Source organism: Oncorhynchus tshawytscha, linkage group LG32 (assembly GCF_018296145.1).
Source record: "Oncorhynchus tshawytscha isolate Ot180627B linkage group LG32, Otsh_v2.0, whole genome shotgun sequence".
NCBI lineage: Eukaryota > Metazoa > Chordata > Actinopteri > Salmoniformes > Salmonidae > Oncorhynchus > Oncorhynchus tshawytscha.
The window spans coordinates 15,865,780-15,888,215 of NC_056460.1; the positions used below are offsets into that span (position 1 = coordinate 15,865,780).

The 22,436-nt window shown below is 47.2% G+C and overlaps 1 protein-coding gene across 1 annotated transcript in view; it reads left to right on the forward strand.

Moving 5' to 3' along the window:
* The window catches only part of LOC112230096 (xylosyltransferase 1-like), a 133,085-nt gene that overhangs the window by 97,864 nt on the left and 12,785 nt on the right, over positions 1-22,436 (forward strand). The window contains exons 6-9 of the mRNA XM_042310759.1: positions 2,624-2,840; positions 3,097-3,273; positions 7,689-7,954; positions 12,448-12,643. Coding sequence (XP_042166693.1) covers positions 2,624-2,840; positions 3,097-3,273; positions 7,689-7,954; positions 12,448-12,643 — 856 coding nt within the window. The remainder of the gene's footprint in view (positions 1-2,623; positions 2,841-3,096; positions 3,274-7,688; positions 7,955-12,447; positions 12,644-22,436) is intronic.

Sequence of the window (22,436 nt, forward strand, 5' to 3'; positions counted from 1 at the left end):
TGCTGCCATCAATCCACGGTTTCTGGTTAGGGAATGTTTTAATCGTTGCTATGGGAACGACATCTTCAACGCACGTTCTAATGAACTCGCACACCGAATCAGCGTATTCGTCAATGTTGTTGTCTGACGCAATACGAAACATTTCCCAGTCCACGTGATGGAAGCAGTCTTGGAGTGTGGAGTCAGCTTGGTCGGACCAGCATTGGACAGACCTCAGCGTGGGAGCCTCTTGTTTTAGTTTCTGTCTGTAGGCAGGGATCAACAAAATGGAGTCGTGGTCAGCTTTTCCGAAAGGGGGGCGGGGCAGGGCCTTATATGCGTCGCGGAAGTTAGAGTAACAATGATCCAGGGTCTTTCCACCCCTGGTTGCGCAATCGATATGCTGATAAAATTTAGGGAGTCTTGTTTTCAGATTAGCCTTGTTAAAATCCCCAGCTACAATGAATGCAGCCTCCGGATAAATCGTTTCCAGTTTGCAAAGAGTTAAATAAAGTTCGTTCAGAGCCATCGATGTGTCTGCTTGGGGGATATATACGGCTGTGATTATAATCGAAGAGAATTCTCTTGGTAGATAATGCGGTCTACATTTGATTGTGAGGAATTCTAAATCAGGTGAACAGAAGGATTTGAGTTCCTGTATGTTTCTTTCATCACACCATGTCACGTTGGCCATAAGGCATACGCCCCCGCCCTTCTTCTTACCAGAAAGATGTTTGTTTCTGTCGGCGCGATGCGTGGAGAAACCCGCTGGCTGCACCGCTTCGGATAGCGTCTCTCCAGTGAGCCATGTTTCCATGAAGCAGAGAACGTTACAGTCTCTGATGTCCCTCTGGAATGCTACCCTTGCTCGGATTTCATCAACCTTGTTGTCAATAGACTGGACATTGGCAAGAAGAATGCTAGGGAGTGGTGCACGGTGTGCCCGTCTCCGGAGTCTGACCAGAAGACCGCTTCGTTTCCCTCTTTTTCTGAGTCGTTTTTTGGGGTCGCTGCATGGAATCCACTCCGTTGTCCTGGTTGTAAGGCAGAACACAGGATCCGCGTCGCGAAAAACATATTCTTGGTCGTACTGATGGTGAGTTGACGCTGATCTTATATTCAGTAGTTCTTCTCGACTGTATGTAATGAAACCTAAGATGACCTGGGGTACTAGTGTAAGAAATAACACGTAAAAAAACAAAAAACTGCATAGTTTCCTAGGAACGCGAAGCGAGGCGGCCATCTCTGTCGGCGCCGGAAGTAACGTCAGTAACAGAGATGTTAGCATGTTCCAGAGATTTCTGTAAGTCTATAGTGGACACTCTAGGATTCTTCTTAACCTCATTGAGCATTCTGCGCTGTGCTCTTGCAGTCATCTTTGCAGGACGGACACTCCTAGGAAGAGTAGCAACAGTGCAGAACTTTCTCCTTTTATAGACAGTTTGTCGTACCGTGGACTGATGAACATCAAGGCTTTTAGAGATACTTTTGTAACTCTTTCCAGCTTTATGCAAGTCAACAATTCTTAACCGTGGGTCTTCTGAGATCTCTTTTGTTTGAGACATGGTTCACATCAGGCAATGCTTCTTGTGAATAGCAAACTCACATTTTGTGAGTGTTTATTATAGGGCAGGGCATCTCTAAGCAACAACTCCAATCTCGTCTCATTGATTGGACTCCACATTAGCTGACTCCTGACTCCAGTTATCTTTTGGAGAAGTCATTAGCCTTGGGGTTCACATACTTTTTCCAACCTACACTGTGAAAGTATATAGACAAGAAAAATATAATCATTTGTGTGTTATTAGTTTAAGCACGCTATGTGTGTCTATTGTTGTGACTTAGATGAAGATCAGATCAAATTTGATGACCAATTGATGCAGAAAACCAGGTAATTCCAAAGGGTTCACATTCTTTTTCCTTCCCACACGTTTCCTTCCCACTGTAGCTGTTTCTATAGGAATCAGAAGGTGATGTATACAGGTTCTACAAGTGTGTTTCTGTGGTGGATAGCAGCTGGCTTTAAGACCTTCAAGGACTTAGGGAAACAAGTCTGTTTGACCTGAACTTGACACCTACTGCAACACTTGGTGCTTCATATGAGTCACACGTTGTTAGTGTGTGAGGGAAACATGTATAGGATGATGTCCATCTCCCTATGCTCTCTCAAAGCTACTAGGAGGGTATACTGAGTGTATACCGTGAAGAGAAATTGGTGCACATCGAAAATACAATCATGTTTCCCAAACAACATATACTAACCACGAGGGTATATGGAACTTTGTTTGTAAATGTTGATAAACATGTCACCACAGAGATGTTTTGTTCAGTTTGTATGCATTTCTGTAAACAGCAGCAACGAGAGATGGACTATGTTGCCATACGTTCTATATGTTATTTTTTTTTTTAAATTGCCCTTGCTTTCTCCCAGTCTCTGGAAAAAGAGGTTCCTCGAGACCATCTGGTTAAATAAAGGACCAATTAAGCAAAAATAAGTGTATATAGTTGAGTGTAACATACGTTTATATGAATCAAATCAAGTTAGTGGTTTTGTGTAAAAGAATCCAACTTAACCATGTTAGTGTGGTTGTGTGTTTGTGGTCGCTCTAGGTTTAACCATGGTCGTGTGTTTTTGGTCAACCAGGTTTATCCGCAAACAAGGTCTGGACCGGCTTTTCTTTGAGTGCGACACCCACATGTGGCGACTTGGCGACCGCAAAATCCCAGAAGGCATTTCTGTGGACGGCGGTTCTGATTGGTTCCTGCTCAATCGTCCATTCGTGGAGTACGTTATAAACTCCCAAGACGACCTGGTCACCAACATGAAGCGCTTCTATACTTACACACTGCTGCCCGCCGAGGTAAGAACACACACGCTGCGCAGTATGCACACAAAAACACACACACACACACAACTATATACTTCTGCTCGACACACCTAGACACAGCAGTCCTAAGGACACTCACTACGTAAGGGCTTGGAGGAGATGGTTTGAGGAACAGGAGATGTTTGTGGTTAAGTGTTCCAGGTGTCCACGTCATCCTTCATTCTCCTCTCCTCCGCCTACACTACACTTCACCCACTCTCTCTTTTCTTCTCTCTCTCTCTCTCCTCAGTCGTTCTTCCATACGGTGCTGGAGAACAGTGCTCACTGTGAGAGCATGGTGGACAACAACCTGCGCATCACGAACTGGAACAGGAAGCTGGGCTGTAAGTGTCAGTACAAACACATAGTGGACTGGTGCGGCTGCTCCCCCAACGACTTTAAACCTGCCGACTTTCACCGCTTCCAGGTGAGACATGGTATCACACACACACACACACACACACACACGTACGTACATGTACACACACATAAAAATACAGTATAAACACACATCTCTCTTTCACATATTTCTCTCTCTCACACGCACACACACACTTTTCTCTCTCTCTCTCTCAAACACACACACTTTTCTCTCTCTCTCTCTCTCTCTTTCAAACACACACACTTGAATACCTTCAAAGTCATAGTGCTGACCTAACTAGTCTCTATGCCAGCTTGCTGCCCTCTGCCTAGTCTACTGTCTGGCCTTGTTGGCTGCCAACCCTAATGCCAACCCTGACTCTGGCTCTCTGGCTCTCCCTTGGAATTCTGGCGAGACTGGAGGACACTGACAGTATTATTACAGTATAAAATGCCTAGGAACCGTGTGTGTGTGTGTGTGTGTGTGTGTGTGTGTGTGTGTGTGTGTGTGTGTGATTCATTACAGTATACAGAACACACTGGGCACAGTGCAGACCTCCTACCTTCTACCAGTCAGTCCACTGTATTAATAGGACTTAATTAATAACCCATCGAGTGTGGGTTTTCCACGCTCAGTAGGCTCTGGTATAGACTGACAGAGAGGCTATATTTAGGCTAGAAGCTGCTCATGATTCAGAATTGACTGAGGACTGTGTAGTGTCTAGTACTGGACACAGATCTAGTTCTATCTGTGGTGTAGGAGTGGGTGTCTAGTGTCCTTACTAATGGTGATGTGTGGTGTGGAAGAGTCCTCTTAATCAGTCTGTGGGGGTGTTGTGTTGCTTCGGTGAAGAAACTGACAGATCTGTGAGAAGGAGAAAGAAAAGAGGAGAGAAAGAAAGACAGGGCGGAGGAGATGAGGTGGAGAAGGTCTCCCGTGTTACAGACAACAGAGAGAACCTTTCATAACTAGATCCTGGACCTCCACCGACATCTTTCCACCCTCTGATTTCTCTCACCTGATGAACTGTTCCTTGTGAAAGTTGGGTTAATAAATCGTGTGAGGGGGCGTGAGAACCACCGCCAAGTTCCACAGTTGCTGCCCTGGTGCGAGAATGTCACCGGTTGCCAGATAAGCAACGGATTGCCAGGTCTGGACCCTATGGGCCGTCATTATCTCTCACACTAGGAATTTACAGCAAGGTGCGCAGTGCGGGAGGAGATGAGGGTAAATAGTTTCCCCTCCCTGTCTGAGGTGTATGGAACTGAAAGGACTGGCTGTTTGTCTGCCAAGCAGCGGAGGCTGCTGAGAGAGTTCTCATGAGCTACTGTCAACCACAGCAAGAAGCAAGGGATGGAGAGGAAGAGAGGAGAAGGAGGGAAAGATGGAGATTGAGGGATTGGGGCAAAATGTTCATGAGCTACTGTCAACCGTTGCCCGCATCAGCGTGAAGCAGGGGATGGGGAGAGAGGGATATAGATGAAGAGTGTGTGTGAGAGAGATGGAGAAGGATGGAGAGAGACAAGACAAAAGAGAGAGGGATGGAGAGAGAGGGATGGAGGGACTGAGAGAGGGACACGGAGGGGCAGAGAGGGATAAAGGAAGACATAGAGACAGAGACAAACGGAGAGAGAGAATACTATTAATCATATCCTCCACCCTTCATCCATCCATCATCCTAACACCCCACTCACACCGTGTTTTCCACAAGCACATGGAGTAGCCAGCCAAATAGACAAAGTACCCAGACACGCTCCCCAGGGCTGGGGTGGGAGGGGAGTTAAGATTATATATTATTTTGCCGAACAAGCTCTATTTTTGGTGGTACATTCTAATGCTAGATTGTATTTTCAACCAGTAACTGTCAGGAAATAACACTGATATAAATAACATAGAATCATTTTGCCTTCACTGAGGCTTTAAAGAATCCTGCAAGAGTCTGCTGACTTCCACAGGCTACCAAATCAAATCAAATTTTATTTGTCACATACACATGGTTAGCAGATGTTAATGCGAGTGTAGCGAAATGCTTGTGCTTCTAGTTCCGACAATGCACTAATAACCAACAAGTAATCTAACTAACAATTCCAGCTTCCTTTTAAGAAGCACTTTTAAGAGGCATTTTCTCAGCTGTCTGTAGTACAGGTATTATTGTAGAATGAAGCAGTTGTTAAACATGGGCTTTGCTACACAGGAAACAGCAGTTGACGACTCCATTGTCAACACTTTGATTCAATCAATAGAACTACTGTATATCTAATCATTTTGAAAAGACGATTCAATCTGTTTTCTTTCATCATATTTTGGACCAGTGTGAGACTCTCTCTCTCTACTAACCTACCTATTGTTCCTGTACGTAACCGCGAGACCATTCTATCCAATTAAGGCGCCACCAACCTGTAGTGTAAAGACATTTGACTGCAACCACAGGACACACAACACACACCCAAGTACCCGAGAGGCGGGGCAGACAGCAGACTGTCAAACCAGCGGGGTTTCCCTGTCATCGCTCGCTTCGTGACTGACAGGCGCCTGTCCTATCAGTAGATGGCTAGAGGATGCATATCGTTCATTCTAGCGGGAGAGGGATCTGCAGACTTTTGTCTGACTAGCGAATTGAAAAGTCATTTAAGTGGGGAAAAGTACCTGGCTGAAAATGACTGTAATCGACTGTATAGCCGACAGCCGGCGCTAGTGGAAAACACTGCACACACCATCTTCTAGAGAAAACTCATTTACATACACCAATTAGCCATTAGCCAGTTGACATCAGCACTTATGAGCCTTCATTCATTTTTCTCCCACCTCCTTCCAGTTGTCTTTTATAGTCCCGTCTCCAGTCCCTTTCCATTTCAGTAAGTGCCTCCCACAGCCATTCAAAGCCCTTTCAGTAAGTGCCTCCCACAACCAATTCAAAGCCCTTTCAGTAAGTGCCTCCCACAGCCATTCAAAGACATTTCAGTAAGTGCCTCCCACAGCCATTCAGAGCCCTTTCAGTAAGTGCCTCCCACAGCCATTCAAAGCCATTTCAGTAAATGCCTCCCACAGCCATTCAAAGCCATTTCAGTAAGTGCCTCCCACAGCCATTCAAAGCCATTTCAGTAAGTGCCTCCCACAGCCATTCAAAGCCCTTTCAGTAAGTGCCTCCCACAGCCATTCAAAGACATTTCAGTAAGTGCCTCCCACAGCCATTCAAAGCCCTTTCAGTAAGTGCCTCCCACAGCCATTCAAAGCCCTTTCAGTAAGTGCCTCCCACAGCCATTCAAAGCCCTTTCAGTAAGTGCCTCCCACAGCCATTCAAAGACATTTCAGTAAGTGCCTCCCACAGCCATTCAAAGCCCTTTCAGTAAGTGCCTCCCACAGCCATTCAAAGCCATTTCAGTAAGTGCATCCCACAGCCATTCAAAGCCATTTCAGTAAGTGCATCCCACAGCCATTCAAAGCCCTTTCAGTAAGTGCATCCCACAGCCATTCAAAGCCATTTCAGTAAGTGCATCCCACAGCCATTCAAAGCCATTTCAGTAAGTGCATCCCACAGCACACTCTTCATCTATATCCCACATAAGCAAAGTAGCGAAATGCCTCTTAAATTGTGGACGTGACACTCCTTGTTTTTCTAGCGAGAAAAGTGATGCATCCGATCACCCACACAAACTTACAGGCACACTCACCCACACGCTCTGACACTCCCTCGCACGCACACACACTCTCTCTCTCACAAACCTACACACATTCTCTCTCTCACAAACACACTTTCTTTAGCGAGGAACAACGATGTGATGCATCTAAAAAGTTAATCCCAAAAACGCTCCTTAACAACAAGGCCCTAGTGGCACAGATAGAGTTGTTTTGGAGAGAATTCAGACTGACTCCTGAGTGTTTTATGTCTGTTGTCATGGAGATCGGCAAGCGGGGGATAGAGAGAGAGATAAAGGTAAGAAGCCAGGGAGGATTATTTTTCTCTTGTGGATTCCCTGGTGTTTCAGGAAGTACAAAGGGAACAGGAAGTGTTCTTCTTCTGTGGTTTTGTCTTGTGTTTGAAAGAAGCAGCCAGCTCTGGTAGCTGACAGGGGGAAAGACGCAACCTGAACTTTGTTGTGCGTGCGAGAGAGAGAGAGAGAGATGGAAGACAAGACGTGGGTACTGAGACAGTTTACCAGGGTGATATGACGTGGCAGTGTATCTGCTCGTCGTCTTCTGTATGTGGGAGAGAATATTAAATCAAAGCTGCTCCTCACACACACACACATGTACACACTCTTTTTCTTCTCACTCACTCACTCACTCACTCACTCACTCACTCACTCACTCACTCACTCACTCACACACACACACACACACACACACACACACACACACAACCTCCCACTCACTTCCACTCCATCTCCCATTCTGCAGTCGTTCCCAGCAAGCCACCATTTCTATAATATTCTCTCTGTTTTTCTCTCCCCTCCTCTCCTACTCCCTCCATTTCCTCACAGCAAACGTCCCGTCCTACGTTCTTCGCCAGGAAGTTTGAAGCCAGTGTTAACCAGGAGATAGTGAACCAACTGGATGGCTACCTGTTTGGACCTATGCCCCAGGGGACCCCTGGCCTCCAGGCCTACTGGGAGAGTGCGTTTGATGAGGCGGATGGGGTCGCAACCCTGAGCGACACACAGCTCACACTCTACCATGCGTTTGCTCGTCTGGGCCTGGCCAGGGCGGCAGCATCGCTGCAGGGAGATCCTAAGGATGACAGCTGCAGGTTAGTAAGCAGTCCAGTCCAGGTCACACACTGAACACATGTACACACAGTAAAAATACTTCAGTAGTTCTTTTGGGGATCTGTACTTTACTTTACTATTCATATTTTTGACAACTTTTACTTTTACTTCACTACATTCCTAAAGAAAAGGATCTACGTTTTACTCCATACATTTTCCCTGACACCCAACAGTACTCGTTACATGATGAATGCTTAGCAGGACAGGAAAATGGTCTAATTCACGCACTTATCAAGAGAACATCTCTGGTCGTCCCTACTGACTCTGATCTTGCAGACTCACTAAACACATGCTTCGATGTCTGAATTGGAGTGTGCCCCTGGCTATCCTTAAGTACATTTTTAAAAACTAGAAAATGTGGCCAGCTGCTTTGCTTAATATAAAGAATTTGAAATGATTTATACTTTTAATTTTGATACTTAAGTACATTTTAGCAATTAATTTACTTTTGATACTTAAGTATATTTAAAACCAAATACATTTACACCTTTTTACTCAAGTAGTATTTTACTTTTAGTCTTTCACTTATACTTGAGTCATTTTGTATTAAGGTATCTTTACTTCTCCTCAAGTATGACGATTGGGTACTTTTTCTACCACTGTGTACAGGCATGCATATAACATGCTAACATGCACAAGCACTGATATGATGATATTACTAGTTTATCTAGCGTGTCCTGCGTTGCATATAATCGGTGCGGTGCGTATTCGTGAAAAAGGACTGTCGTTGCTCCAATGTGTACCTAACCATAAACATCAACGCCTTTCTTAAAATCAATACACAGAAGTACATATTTTTAAACCTGCATATTTAGCTCAAAGAAATCCAGGTTAGCAGGCAATATTAACCAGGTGAAATTGTGTCACTTCTCTTGCTTTCAGTGTATATGCAACAGTTTGGGCCGCCTAATTTGCCAGAAGTTTACGTAATTATGACATAACATTGAAGGTTGAGCAACGTAACAGGAATATTTAGTCTTATGGATGCCACCCGTTAGATAAAATACGGAAGGTGTACTGTATATAGGTTGTGGATGGTGCTGCTCCATGTCCCTCGAGACCAGTATAATTTCTGTGTCACTAGAATTACGATTGGTGTGATAAGATGTGGGATCCATAGCAGCTGTATATGCTGGGACTGTTAGTTCTGTAACGAGGCCTACTGTTGACACATTTACCAATGTAGATTTACCCCGGTGTTACGATACATCTGCGATCCATAGCATCTAGCTTCCTGGATCAGGAGACGTGTCAGCTGGTTCTTTTATGTCTTTTGTCTCCATACAGTTACTTCCACGGGTGAAATGGCCGTTGTTATGACACATTTGGGATCCCTGTCATCGATGCTAAAACAGGAAGCCAGTTTGAAGCCAATGTGTCTTTTGTCTTAGTTAACTGTTACTGTATTGTAATACCACAGTTGCAACACGTTTGGGACCAGCAGCACCTGCGGTAGCTAAAATATGACACCTGCGTTAGCTGAGTCTCAGGGCCAATGCACAGGTAACTGCCAAAATAAAGGAAACACCAACATAAAGTACTTTAGTAGTTGCCAGAACAGCTCCAATGCACCTTGGCATAGATTCTATAAGTGTCTGGAAGTCTGTTGGAGGGATGCGACACCATTCTGGTGGAGTTGTCAGTGTTCCAACCAACGTCAGATGTACTATACGCCCATGTTTCTGCTGCTGGCAGCTTGTATTATCAGTCTGTTTTAGATCCAGTATAGTTCCACATAAGCAGGCTGGATAGCAGGCAGGCAGGTAGTTCTGCATTGTGGGTAGCTGCAGGGGTCTCTGGGTACAGAGTTAAGATGAGAGGAAGCATGTTTCCACCTAGCTGCACACACACACCCTATGTCTATCGTTTAACTACAGCTGTTTCTACTCATGCCTCTGCCTGTAAATTGGGAAGGAAGGGAAACGAGGTTCTGTGTGTGAGGGCATCTGTGAGTATACGTGTCAGTCTGCAAATCTCTAATTGTGGGATCATGAGCATGTGAGAAAAGCATTTGCTGTGAGGAAACAAGCAATTTTCAGTCTTTCACACTAACATATCCACACCCAACTGTCACACACGCTCACATGCACACACACGCACACACTGGGCAATGTTTGGGGCCATGAGAGACTATGTTTGTAGAGCTTACAGTGTTTGTATGAGACAGCAGGGTGGGGCTGCCATGGGGGGATGGAGAGACGGAGGAGAGGAGAGGGGGATTTCTGTCTTTTCACAGCCTGCTGTGACTCCAGTGGGGAAGGGCTGAATGGAGGCTCTATGTATCTGCACTCTCTCTCTCTCTCTCTCTCTCTCTCTCTCTCTCTCTCTCTCACTCTCACTCTCACTCTCCCTGTCTCTACCTCTCTCTCTCCCCCCATCTCTCCCCATTCACTCTATTCTCTCTCTTTCACCTACTCTCTTTCTCGCTCTCTCAACCTCTCACTCTCTCTTCTCTCTCTCACTCCCTTCTCTCTCTCTCTCTCTCTCTCTCTCTCTCTCTCTCTCTCTCTCTCTCTCACTTGCTATCTCTCCTTCTCTCTCTCTCGCTATCTCTCAATCCCCCTGTCTCTACCTCTCTCTCTCCCCCCATCTCTCCCCATTCACTCTATGCTCTCTCTTTCACCTACTCTCTTTCTCGCTCTCTCGCTCTCGCACTCTCTTTCTCCCCCTGCCTCCTTTCTCTTTCTGCCTCTCTTTCTTCCTTTCTCTCTACCTCTCTTTATCTCTATCTCTCTATCTTTCTCTAGCTCCTTTTGCCTCTCTCTCTCTACCTCTCTTTCTCTCTCTCTTTCTCGCTCTCTCTCTAGCACACACACACACACAGACACACAACTGTCAAAGACGTCAACGTCAGGCATCCCCAAGAGTAAATGTATATTTCAAATTGTGAGTACTTCAGTCCCACCCTATAGGTCTGTAATAAATAACTGAGTAACTGACTCAGTCTCAGAGAGTGGGGAAACCATTATTATTACTGCTAGGGGCCATTGTACACATCTCTGTCAATCTCTGTCTGTGTCCCAAACGGCACCCCATTCCCTATATAGTGGGAACGAGGGAGGGAGGGAGGAGGAGAGAGGGATAGAGAGAGAAGGGTGTGGAGTGCTCTCCGTGAGCGGGTGTAAATATTTGCTGTTCTGCTTGTCAGGGTAGCTAGTGCTGTCGGGCTGGGACGGGCACACACACACAGCGCTGTCAGGCAGACTGACTCCTGGTTCTACTACTGGAATACTGATGAGAAGGCTGGTGGGCACATACACATACGAGAGAGAGAGAGAAACACAAACACACCCTGTTTATTTTCCCAGTAGTCTCTGCTCTGCTCTCAGTGCCAGCCTTCTGCCACATGTACAGAATCAGAAAAAACACTCACTCCACACACACACACACACACACATACACAGCCCCCAGAACAATATAGCTGTCAGGACTAGCCTGGACTGGCAAGCTGATTGTAACATCAAGCTTACTTCTTAATGGTGTCCCAGACCAGTTCAACTTTGTTAGTGTATGTGTGTGTGTGTGTGTGTGTGTGTGTGTGTGTGTGTGTGTGTGTGTGTGTGTGTGTGTGTGTGTGTGTGTGTGTGTGTGTGTGTGTGTGTGTGTGTGTGTGTGTGTGTGTGTGTGTGTGTGTGTGTGTGTGTTTTGACCTCTGCTGACTTTGTTTTAGACCAGCAGTTTTCAACCTGTGGTCCGAGGACTACCTGCTCCGCACATTATTTAGTATTTGTCATTTAAAATTTTAAAAAATGTTGTTGTTGTTGTAGTTATTGATTTGGTCGTCCCCGGAATAGCAAAGGTTGAGAACCGCTGTATTAGACAATATGTGTGTTACGAATTGGTGTGTCATGGTTATCGTCAGAGGCATCGGGCTGTGACTAACTTAATATATTACTGCCAATATACCCAATGACTTTATTGGTCTGGTCCGGGGCAGGCTACAACTACAGTCTGGTCTCAGTCAGTCTGTTCATTCCTAGCCTTAATAATAGTCTCCACAGCAACAGATGTTTTATAGGTCATTGAATTAATGCCTCTTCCCTTCACACAATCACAGAAAGCACAGCACAACCCCCTAACCTTTACTTTAGCGTCTGAGACATTAGCAAGGACCCGCTAGTGAACTTTAGCATCTACAAACATTAGCATTTGTAAGCAGTAGTTGTTCAATAGATGAATCTAGATACTCTCATCTTACACCATTGGCCTTTTAAACAGCACTGGTACCATATCAAGTTCACTAATGGGAATCTCAATGGGTCTGTCTGTTGGGTTACCACTGGTGTTGCCAGGTAAAACCCTGATAAAGTAGCCTGGTCCCAGATTTGTTTGTGTTGTTGTCAACTCCATTGCTGTCTCGGTCAAAATGAGTGACAGTTGGCATCATAGCCCAAACAGACCTGTACTCAGGCTACTGATAAAAGGTCTGTTGAGAAAGGTTGGTTAAAAAGTGTGTTTCCTCTTGGTTTGCCAGGTATTTCCCCATGGGCCACCCGGTGTCAGTGCATCTCTACTTCCAGTCGGACCAGTTCCAAGGCTACCTGGTCCAGCACCACGCCACTAACCTGGCAACCAGCAAGCTGGAGACCCTGGAGACCTGGGTGATGCCCAGGAAGACCTACAAGGTGGCTTCCCCTCCCAGCACCTTCACCAGGCTGCAGTTCGCTGAGGTAACGATCCATCTTTTTTTGGTTGTATAACGTTTAGGTAATGTTGACATAACATTCCCAGAACAGTAACGCTGTGATATCACGACTCAGGGTATGACCCAGATGCAGAAACAGGAGGCAAATAGTACAGTTCTCAGATTATTTATTAGAAACGCGGGGCAGGCAAAGGGCAGGGTCAGGACAGGCAGAGGTTCGTGATCAGAGTCAGGCAGGTACAGGACAGCAGGCAGCCTCGGGGTCAGGGCAGGCAGAGGTTCGTAATCAGGTCAGAGTCAGGCAGGTACAGGACAGCAGGCAGCCTCGGGGTCAGGGCAGGCAGAGGTTCGTAATCAGGTCAGAGTCAGGCAGGTACAGGACAGCAGGCAGCCTCGGGGTCAGGACAGGCAGAAGTTCGTAATCAGGTCAGAGTCAGGCAGGTACAGGACAGCCTCGGGGTCAGGGCGGGCAGAGGTTCGTGATCAGAGTCAGGCAGGTACAGGACAGCAGGCAGCCTCGGGGTCAGGACAGGCAGAGGTTCGTAATCAGGTCAGAGTCAGGCAGGTACAGGACAGCAGGCAGCCTCGGGGTCAGGACAGGCAGAGGTTCATAATCAGGTCAGAGTCAGGCAGGTACAGGACAGCAGGCAGCCTCGGGGTCAGGACAGGCAGAGGTTCATAATCAGGTCAGAGTCAGGCAGGTACAGGACAGCAGGCAGCCTCGGGGTCAGGACAGGCAGAGGTTCGTAATCAGGTCAGAGTCAGGCAGGTACAGGACAGCAGGCAGCCTCGGGGTCAGGACAGGCAGAGGTTCATAATCAGGTCAGAGTCAGGCAGGTACAGGACAGCAGGCAGCCTCGGGGTCAGGACAGGCAGAGGTTCGTAATCAGGTCAGAGTCAGGCAGGTACAGGACAGCAGGCAGCCTCGGGGTCAGGACAGGCAGAGGTTCGTAATCAGGCCAGAGTCAGGCAGGTACAGGATGGCAGGCAGAATATGGTCAGGGGCCGGGAAAAACTAGGAAACAGAACTTGAGAAACAGGAAGACGGGAAAGCACGATGGTAAGGCAAGACGAACTGGCAACAGACAAACAGGACACAGGTATAAATACACAGGAGATAATGGGGAAGATGGGCGACACCTGGAGTGGGGGCGGAGACAAGCACAAAGACAGGTGAAACAGATCTGGGCGTGACAGACATCTTTTAGAAGTAGACACACCTTATATACAGTAGCTTCACCAGGCTACAGTTCGCTGAGGTAACTGACACACCGTTTTTTGGGTTGGAGTTGTAACATTTATGCAATTTTCTTATAACAGTCACATAATATTTACACTCTTTCAGTAGACGCTGCCCCCAAATCAAGCTTTATTTCCACAGCACATTTCAGACATGGAATGCAACACAATGTGGTTCACAGGGGGGGGGACGACGACAAATAAAAACAATGAAAATAAAAACAGAAGTATTTACTACACAGCCAACATAGGAGGATTTTTTTTTGTGTGTGTTTTAAGATCTCTTTTAAATATGTCCACTGTTTCGGCCCCTCTCAGGTTCTCTGGCAGCTTGTTCCAGAGGCTGGGGGCATAATAACTAAAGGTGGTCTCTCCATGCCTCTTGGTCCCAGGCTTTGGGATAGTTAAAAGGCCAGTGCCAGAGGACCTGAGAGACCTACTGGGTACATAACTTGAAATCATGTCTGGCATGTACTGGGGTGCACAATCTTGGATTGATTTACAAACCAAGAGAATGATTTCTCCAGGACAAGCAGAGGTTAAAACCAGTATAAGGTGTGCTCTTCGTCTGGTCTTGGTCCGTAACCGTGCTGCAGCATTCTGTATGTTTTGCAGTTGACCAATGGCTTTCTTGCGTAGACCAGACTATCAAGGCACAAGGCGAGACCCAAATGCAGACACAGGAGGCAGATGGTTGGAGTCTTACAATGTTTATTCATCCGAAGGGGTAGGCAAGAGAAGGGTCGTGGACAGGCAAAAAGGTCAATACCAGTGAAGAGTCCAGGAGGTACAGAGTGGCAGACAGGCTCGTGGTCAAGGCAGACAGGATGGTCAGGCAGGCAGAATGGTCAGGCAGACAGGATGGTCAGGCAGACAGGATGGTCAGGCAGGCGGGTACAAAGTCCAGAAACAAGTAAGGGTCAAAACTGGGAGGACTAGAAAAAGGAGAACAGCAAAACCCGCTGGTTGACTTGGAAACATACAAGACGAACTGGCACAGAGAGACAGGAAACACGGGGATAAATACACTGGGGAAAACAAGCCACACCTGGAGGGGGTGGAGACAATCACAAGGACAGGTGAAACAGATCAGGGTGTGACACAGACAGGAGAGCTACACAGTAGTCCAACAATAAGTACCTCGGTCATGTCTTGATTTAGCTGGTGGAAGTTGTGAGCCATCTAGGTGTTTAACTCACTAATACAGTCTAATCTATCCGTGGAGCTAAAATTCTCTGGTGACACAGAAATGTAAAGTCGTGTATCGTCTGCGTAGCAGTGAAATCAATGAGGTGCTTTCTGCCAAGGGGTAACATATATAAACTGATCAGTACCGGACCCAAAATCAAACCATGTGAAATGCCACCATGTGATATGTATGATGACAAAAAACTCTCGACAGGTTAAATAGGTCCTGAACCAATTTAGAACTGGGGAGGCCAACCAACCTCTCCAGTCTGTCCAGAAGGACATCATGGTCAACAGTGTCGAATGCAGCACTTAAATCCAAGAGTACAAGGACAGAGAGATGTTTGGCATCTGTGTTGGCTGTAAGATCATTTACCACTTTAACTAAGACTGTCTCTGTGCTGTGTGGTTTTTCAAAAATACAGTTGGCACTTAAAAAAATAATTTAGCTGTTTCAAAACCAGTTTCTCCAGGATTTTGCTTAAGAATGGAATGTTGGAGATTGGCTGAAAATTGCTAAAAAGCTGAAGAATCTAGATGACTTTTCTTCAGAAGAGGTTTCATAATAGCTTTTTTTTAGTGCAGTGGGGAAAGTGCCTGTGAACAGGGAGTGGTTAACAATAGCTTACACTTCTTCAGGTAGGCAATTAAAAACTGTTTTGAAAAAGGTGGTGGGGACAGCATCGAGAAGGCAGGTAGAAGACTTAAGTTGTTAAGTTGTAATATCACTGTCTGTGTCAACCAGGGAAAATAAATCCACAGTGCCTTTGCCTGGTTGGCTAGGTCACATATCATCAAACTTCTCACCTGGTCTTGCTTGACTGATACCCAGCCTACTGTTGTTTATCTTATCTCTGAAAAATATCGCCAACTCATCCCATTTAGAAGTGGAGGAAAGTTCACATCGTCAATTGAGAACATTTGCTGAGGTAACATGTCATGTTGTGGGTTGCGCAACGTTGAGGCAACGTTCACATTACCTTTAGCAGATCTTTCCGCACATCCATTTCTATCACCGGCTCCTGTATTGGTTGTGTTCAACCATTCATTATCCAGTCAATGGACAACGTAATGGTCAGTCAGTCTGACCATTAACTGAGGTACATTGTTTCGAGGTTGTAGGCTACAACTTTTACCTAATGTTCACGTAACATTCGCAGTCATTCAGCAGCCCCTGTCATTTAGACTAGAGTGCCCGGCAGTTATCCAGCCACTTAGTCAAACAATGACCTCTATGTGTTAGCAGTATATACAAGCCCTGAAGTGTCTGGCACAGAGAAGCATGTTGTATAAAATAGGATTGGCCAGATCAGATATATAGTTCACGGTGACCTTAGCTATATTCATCGTTATGGCAACCTTGCAGAGAGTACACACACACACACATTGGCGGCAGGGATTAAACACAGAATCGGTAGCCTTGTAAAATGTAAATTGATTGAATTCATCAGATTTGATGTGGATTAGAGCCTCACCGGCTGCTTATTTGTTGTTTACTAATGAAACGTAGACTACTCACCTTCATGCCCATAAATAATGACCCTATTTCTACTTCTGGGGACGTTCTCTAACATCAGCTATGTCTTAGTGAGCCAGCGAGCACTTTTCTGTTTATCATGGGGGGGTTGAGAGTGAGTGGATGAGAGCGATCGTTTTTTCTGGTTTTCACACTGTCAAGCAGAACCCTCTGAAATGTCAGTCGATGTCCTCGTATGATTTCCCTCTGAGCACTCTGAGGCGATAAGTCGGGGTGAATCTGACCTTTTACTCTTGACCTTCGACCTATTGACCTTTGTAACAGTTCCGAAGCGACACTAGACTGTGAGGCAGTCATGGGCACAGGGAAGCCTCTGAGGCGTTCTAGTCTAAAGAGTTGTGAGTGACAGCAGAGCGACGCTGGCACGGCTTTATCTGAGTACTCGGCATCGCAAAGGACTTTCTGTCGGTTGCTTAGCTACAATGACTGTCAGTCAGTCAGTCAGGCAGCCAGAGGACAGATAGACGGTCATGACAGAGCTTGACTTTTGTGAATGTCTGTCAGGCAGATAAACCATGTCTGCAGCACAACTTTAAAATACAACCTTTTCCTTCCATCTATAAACTCTCTCTCTACCCAATTTTTACTGGCATTGCTCTCTAACGTTGCTCTCTACCTTTCCACAGTGGTCTTAATAGACTTGCTTCCAACAACTATCCTAAATAAGTGAGGGATAGATGACAGACTACCACCCTACTGACAGACGACAGTTGTAGCGGTGGTGGTAGATTCCTATGTAGTCCAGTGGGTCTGTGTATCATGTATGTACAAGGTCTCTCCCTCCTACCACCTAGAATTTCTCCCTCTGCCTCCTTCTAACTTCTACCATAAACTGGGGAGGCAGCACAGTCTGTCCCTCCTACCACCTAGAATTTCTCCCTCTGCCTCCTTCTAACTTCTACCATAAACTGGGGAGGCAGCACAGTCTCTCCCTCCTACCACCTAGAATTTCTCCCTCTGCCTCCTTCTAACTTCTACCATAAACTGGGGAGGCAGCACAGTCTGTCCCTCCTACCACCTAGAATTTCTCCCTCTGCCTCCTTCTAACTTCTACCATAAACTGGGAGGCAGCACAGTCTCTCCCTCCTACCACCTAGAATTTCTCCCTCTGCCTCCTTCTAACTTCTACCATAAACTGGGGAGGCAGCACAGTCTCTCCCTCCTACCACCTAGAATTTCTCCCTCTGCCTCCTTCTAACTTCTACCATAAACTGGGGAGGCAGCAGTCTGTCCCTCCTACCACCTAGAATTTCTCCCTCTGCCTCCTTCTAACTTCTACCATAAACTGGGGAGGCAGCACAGTCTGTCCCTCCTACCACCTAGAATTTCTCCCTCTGCCTCCTTCTAACTTCTACCATAAACTGGGGAGGCAGCACAGTCTCTCCCTCCTACCACCTAGAATTTCTCCCTCTGCCTCCTTCTAACTTCTACCATAAACTGGGGAGGCAGCACAGTCTGTCCCTCCTACCACCTAGAATTTCTCCCTCTGCCTCCTTCTAACTTCTACCATAAACTGGGGAGGCAGCACAGTCTGTCCCTCCTACCACCTAGAATTTCTCCCTCTGCCTCCTTCTAACTTCTACCATAAACTGGGGAGGCAGCACAGTCTGTCCCTCCTACCTATAACCTCGGTCTCTATCTCCTTTCATTCCAATCTCTTCCTCCACCTCCCTCTAACTCTGCATAGGCAGGACAGAGGTATCAATAGTAGCTGCCTGTCTGTATCTTAAGCGCCTTTACTCACATTATACGTACAGTAGTAGGCTACGTCACCCTCCCACTGTCACCCACTACTGATCTGGCAACCTAAGACCTGGCAACCCTGCCTCCCCCTACGGGCACCCGCGTAAACACCTAATGCTGTGGTTTATGTCCTCTACTAACACTTTACCTACAGTACAGTAGTACGTCACCCTCCCTCTGTCCTCCACTGCTGACCTGGCAACCTCACCCCCTCCCCAGCATTACCTCAGCAGCACAACACTTCATCTTGTAGCTTAAGCCCTCTACTCACACATTACGTCTTACAGTGGTACAACCACTGCTGACCTGGCAACTCAACCATAAAACCCTCCACCCCATCCCTCCCCCTCCACCACACCCCAACAACCTCACTGGCGCCAGAGTCAAACACCTCCCCATAAAACATGACAGGTCCATTTCCATCAGGCAGTGGTGCGGGCAGCCACGTCCAACCAACCAGACCACATCTGGTCTTGATTTAAAAAACTGTTTTTTTACTGTGTGTGTGTGGGTGTGTGTGTGTGTGGGTGTGTGTGTGCGTGCGTGCGTGTGTGTGTGTATGTGCACGTGTGCGAAACAGACAAAGGCCCCCAGGGTCCTGTTGGGTTCTGGGCCTTATTAGTGTCAGTCTTTGTGTATGGAGGTAATGCAGGTGTTGAATGCAGCTAGACCCAGGCCCGGAGCACTCCCCTGGGACAGCTTGAGATAGCTGGCATCCTTACCCACGTCCTCTATGTTTGTCAATTAAGATCTATGGAGAGGGAGGTAGGGAGGGGGGGTAATAGGTAGAGCGAGGGAATGAGAAAGGGGATGCATGCTACAGGGTGAGGGAATGATAAAGGGATGCATGCTACAGGGTGAGGGAATGAGAAAGGGGATGCATGCTACAAGGTGAGGGAATGAGAAAGGGATGCATGCTACAGGGTGAGGGAATGAGAAAGGGATGCATGCTACAGGGTGAGGGAATGAGAAAGGGATGCATGCTACAGGGTGAGGGAATGAGAAAGGGGATGCATGCTACAGGGTGAGGGAATGAGAAAGGGGATGCATGCTACAGGGTGAGGGAATGAAAAGGGGATGCATGCTACAGGGTGAGGGAATGAGAAAGGGGATGCATGCTACAGGGTGAGGGAATGAGAAAGGGGATGCATGCTACAGGGTGAGGGAATGAGAAAGGGATGCATGCTACAGGGTGAGGGAATGAGAAAGGGGATGCATGCTACAGGGTGAGGGAATGAGAAAGGGTATGCATGCTACAGGGTGAGGGAATGAGAAAGGGATGCATGCTACAGGGTGAGGGAATGAAAAGGGGATGCATGCTACAGGGTGAGGGAATGAGAAAGGGATGCATGCTACAGGGTGAGGGAATGAGAAAGGGATGCATGCTACAGGGTGAGGGAATGAGAAAGGGATGCATGCTACAGGGTGAGGGAATGAGAAAGGGATGCATGCTACAGGGTGAGGGAATGAGAAAGGGGATGCATGCTACAGGGTGAGGGAATGAGAAAGGGGATGCATGCTACAGGGTGAGGGAATGAGAAAGGGGATGCATGCTACAGGGTGAGGGAATGAGAAAGGGGATGCATGCTACAGGGTGAGGGAATGAAAAGGGGATGCATGCTACAGGGTGAGGGAATGAGAAAGGGATGCATGCTACAGGGTGAGGGAATGAGAAAGGGATGCATGCTACAGGGTGAGGGAATGAGAAAGGGGATGCATGCTACAGGGTGAGGGAATGAGAAAGGGGATGCATGCTACAGGGTGAGGGAATGAGAAAGGGGATGCATGCTACAGGGTGAGGGAATGAGAAAGGGATGCATGGAGGGTGAGGGAATGAAAAGGGATGCATGCTACAGGGTGAGGGAATGAGAAAGGGGATGCATGCTACAGGGTGAGGGAATGAGAAAGGGATGCATGCTACAGGGTGAGGGAATGAGAAAGTGGATGCATGTTACAGGGTGAGGGAATGAGAAAGGGATGCATGCTACAGGGTGAGGGAATGAGAAAGGGATGCATGCTACAGGGTGAGGGAATGAGAAAGGGATGCATGCTACAGGGTGAGGGAATGAGAAAGGGGATGCATGCTACAGGGTGAGGGAATGAGAAAGGGATGCATGCTACAGGGTGAGGGAATGAGAAAGGGATGCATGCTACAGGGTGAGGGAATGAAAAGGGGATGCATGCTACAGGGTGAGGGAAAGAAAGGGATGCATGCTACAGGGTGAGGGAATGAGAAAGGGATGCATGCTACAGGGTGAGGGAATGAGAAAGGGATGCATGCTACAGGGTGAGGGAATGAGAAAGGGATGCATGCTACAGGGTGAGGGAATGAGAAAGGGATGCATGCTACAGGGTGAGGGAATGAGAAAGGGATGCATGCTACAGGGTGAGGGAATGAGAAAGGGATGCATGCTACAGGGTGAGGGAATGAGAAAGGGGATGCATGCTACAGGGTGAGGGAATGAAAAGGGATGCATGCTACAGGGTGAGGGAATGAGAAAGGGATGCATGCTACAGGGTGAGGGAATGAGAAAGGGATGCATGCTACAGGGTGAGGGAATGAGAAAGGGGATGCATGCTACAGGGTGAGGGAATGAGAAAGGGGATGCATGCTACAGGGTGAGGGAATGAGAAAGGGGATGCATGCTACAGGGTGAGGGAATGAGAAAGGGATGCATGCTACAGGGTGAGGGAATGAAAAGGGATGCATGCTACAGGGTGAGGGAATGAGAAAGGGATGCATGCTACAGGGTGAGGGAATGAGAAAGGGATGCATGCTACAGGGTGAGGGAATGAGAAGGGGATGCATGTTACAGGGTGAGGGAATGAGAAAGGGATGCATGCTACAGGGTGAGGGAATGAAAAGGGGATGCATGCTACAGGGTGAGGGAATGAGAAAGGGATGCATGCTACAGGGTGAGGGAATGAGAAAGGGATGCATGCTACAGGGTGAGGGAATGAGAAAGGGATGCATGCTACAGAGTGAGGGAATGAGAAAGGGATGCATGCTACAGGGTGAGGGAATGAGAAAGGGATGCATGTTACAGGGTGAGGGAATGAGAAAGGGATGCATGTTACAGGGTGAGGGAATGAGAAAGGGATGCATGCTACAGAGTGAGGGAATGAGAAAGGGATGCATGTTACAGGGTGAGGGAATGAGAAAGGGATGCATGTTACAGGGTGAGGGAATGAGAAAGGGATGCATGCTACAGGGTGAGGGAATGAGAAAGGGATGCATGCTACAGGGTGAGGGAATGAGAAAGGGATGCATGCTACAGAGTGAGGGTGAGGGAATGAGGGAAAGGGATGCATGCTACAGGGTGAGGGAATGAGAAAGGGATGCATGCTACAGAGTGAGGGAATGAGAAAGGGATGCATGCTACAGGGTGAGGGAATGAGAAAGGGATGCATGCTACAGGGTGAGGGAATGAGAAAGGGATGCATGCTACAGGGTGAGGGAATGAGAAAGGGATGCATGTTACAGGGTGAGGGAATGAGAAAGGGATGCATGCTACAGAGTGAGGGAATGAGAAAGGGATGCATGTTACAGGGTGAGGGAATGAGAAAGGGATGCATGCTACAGGGTGAGGGAATGAGAAAGGGATGCATGCTACAGAGTGAGGGAATGAGAAAGGGATGCATGCTACAGGGTGAGGGAATGAGAAAGGGATGCATGTTACAGGGTGAGGGAATGAGAAAGGGATGCATGCTACAGAGTGAGGGAATGAGAAAGGGATGCATGTTACAGGGTGAGGGAATGAGAAAGGGATGCATGTTACAGGGTGAGGGAATGAGAAAGGGATGCATGTTACAGGGTGAGGGAATGAGAAAGGGATGCATGCTACAGAGTGAGGGAATGAGAAAGGGATGCATGCTACAGGGTGAGGGAATGAGAAAGGGATGCATGTTACAGGGTGAGGGAATGAGAAAGGGATGCATGCTACAGAGTGAGGGAATGAGAAAGGGATGCATGCTACAGGGTGAGGGAATGAGAAAGGGATGCATGCTACAGGGTGAGGGAATGAGAAAGGGATGCATGCTACAGGGTGAGGGAATGAGAAAGGGATGCATGCTACAGGGTGAGGGAATGAGAAAGGGATGCATGCTACAG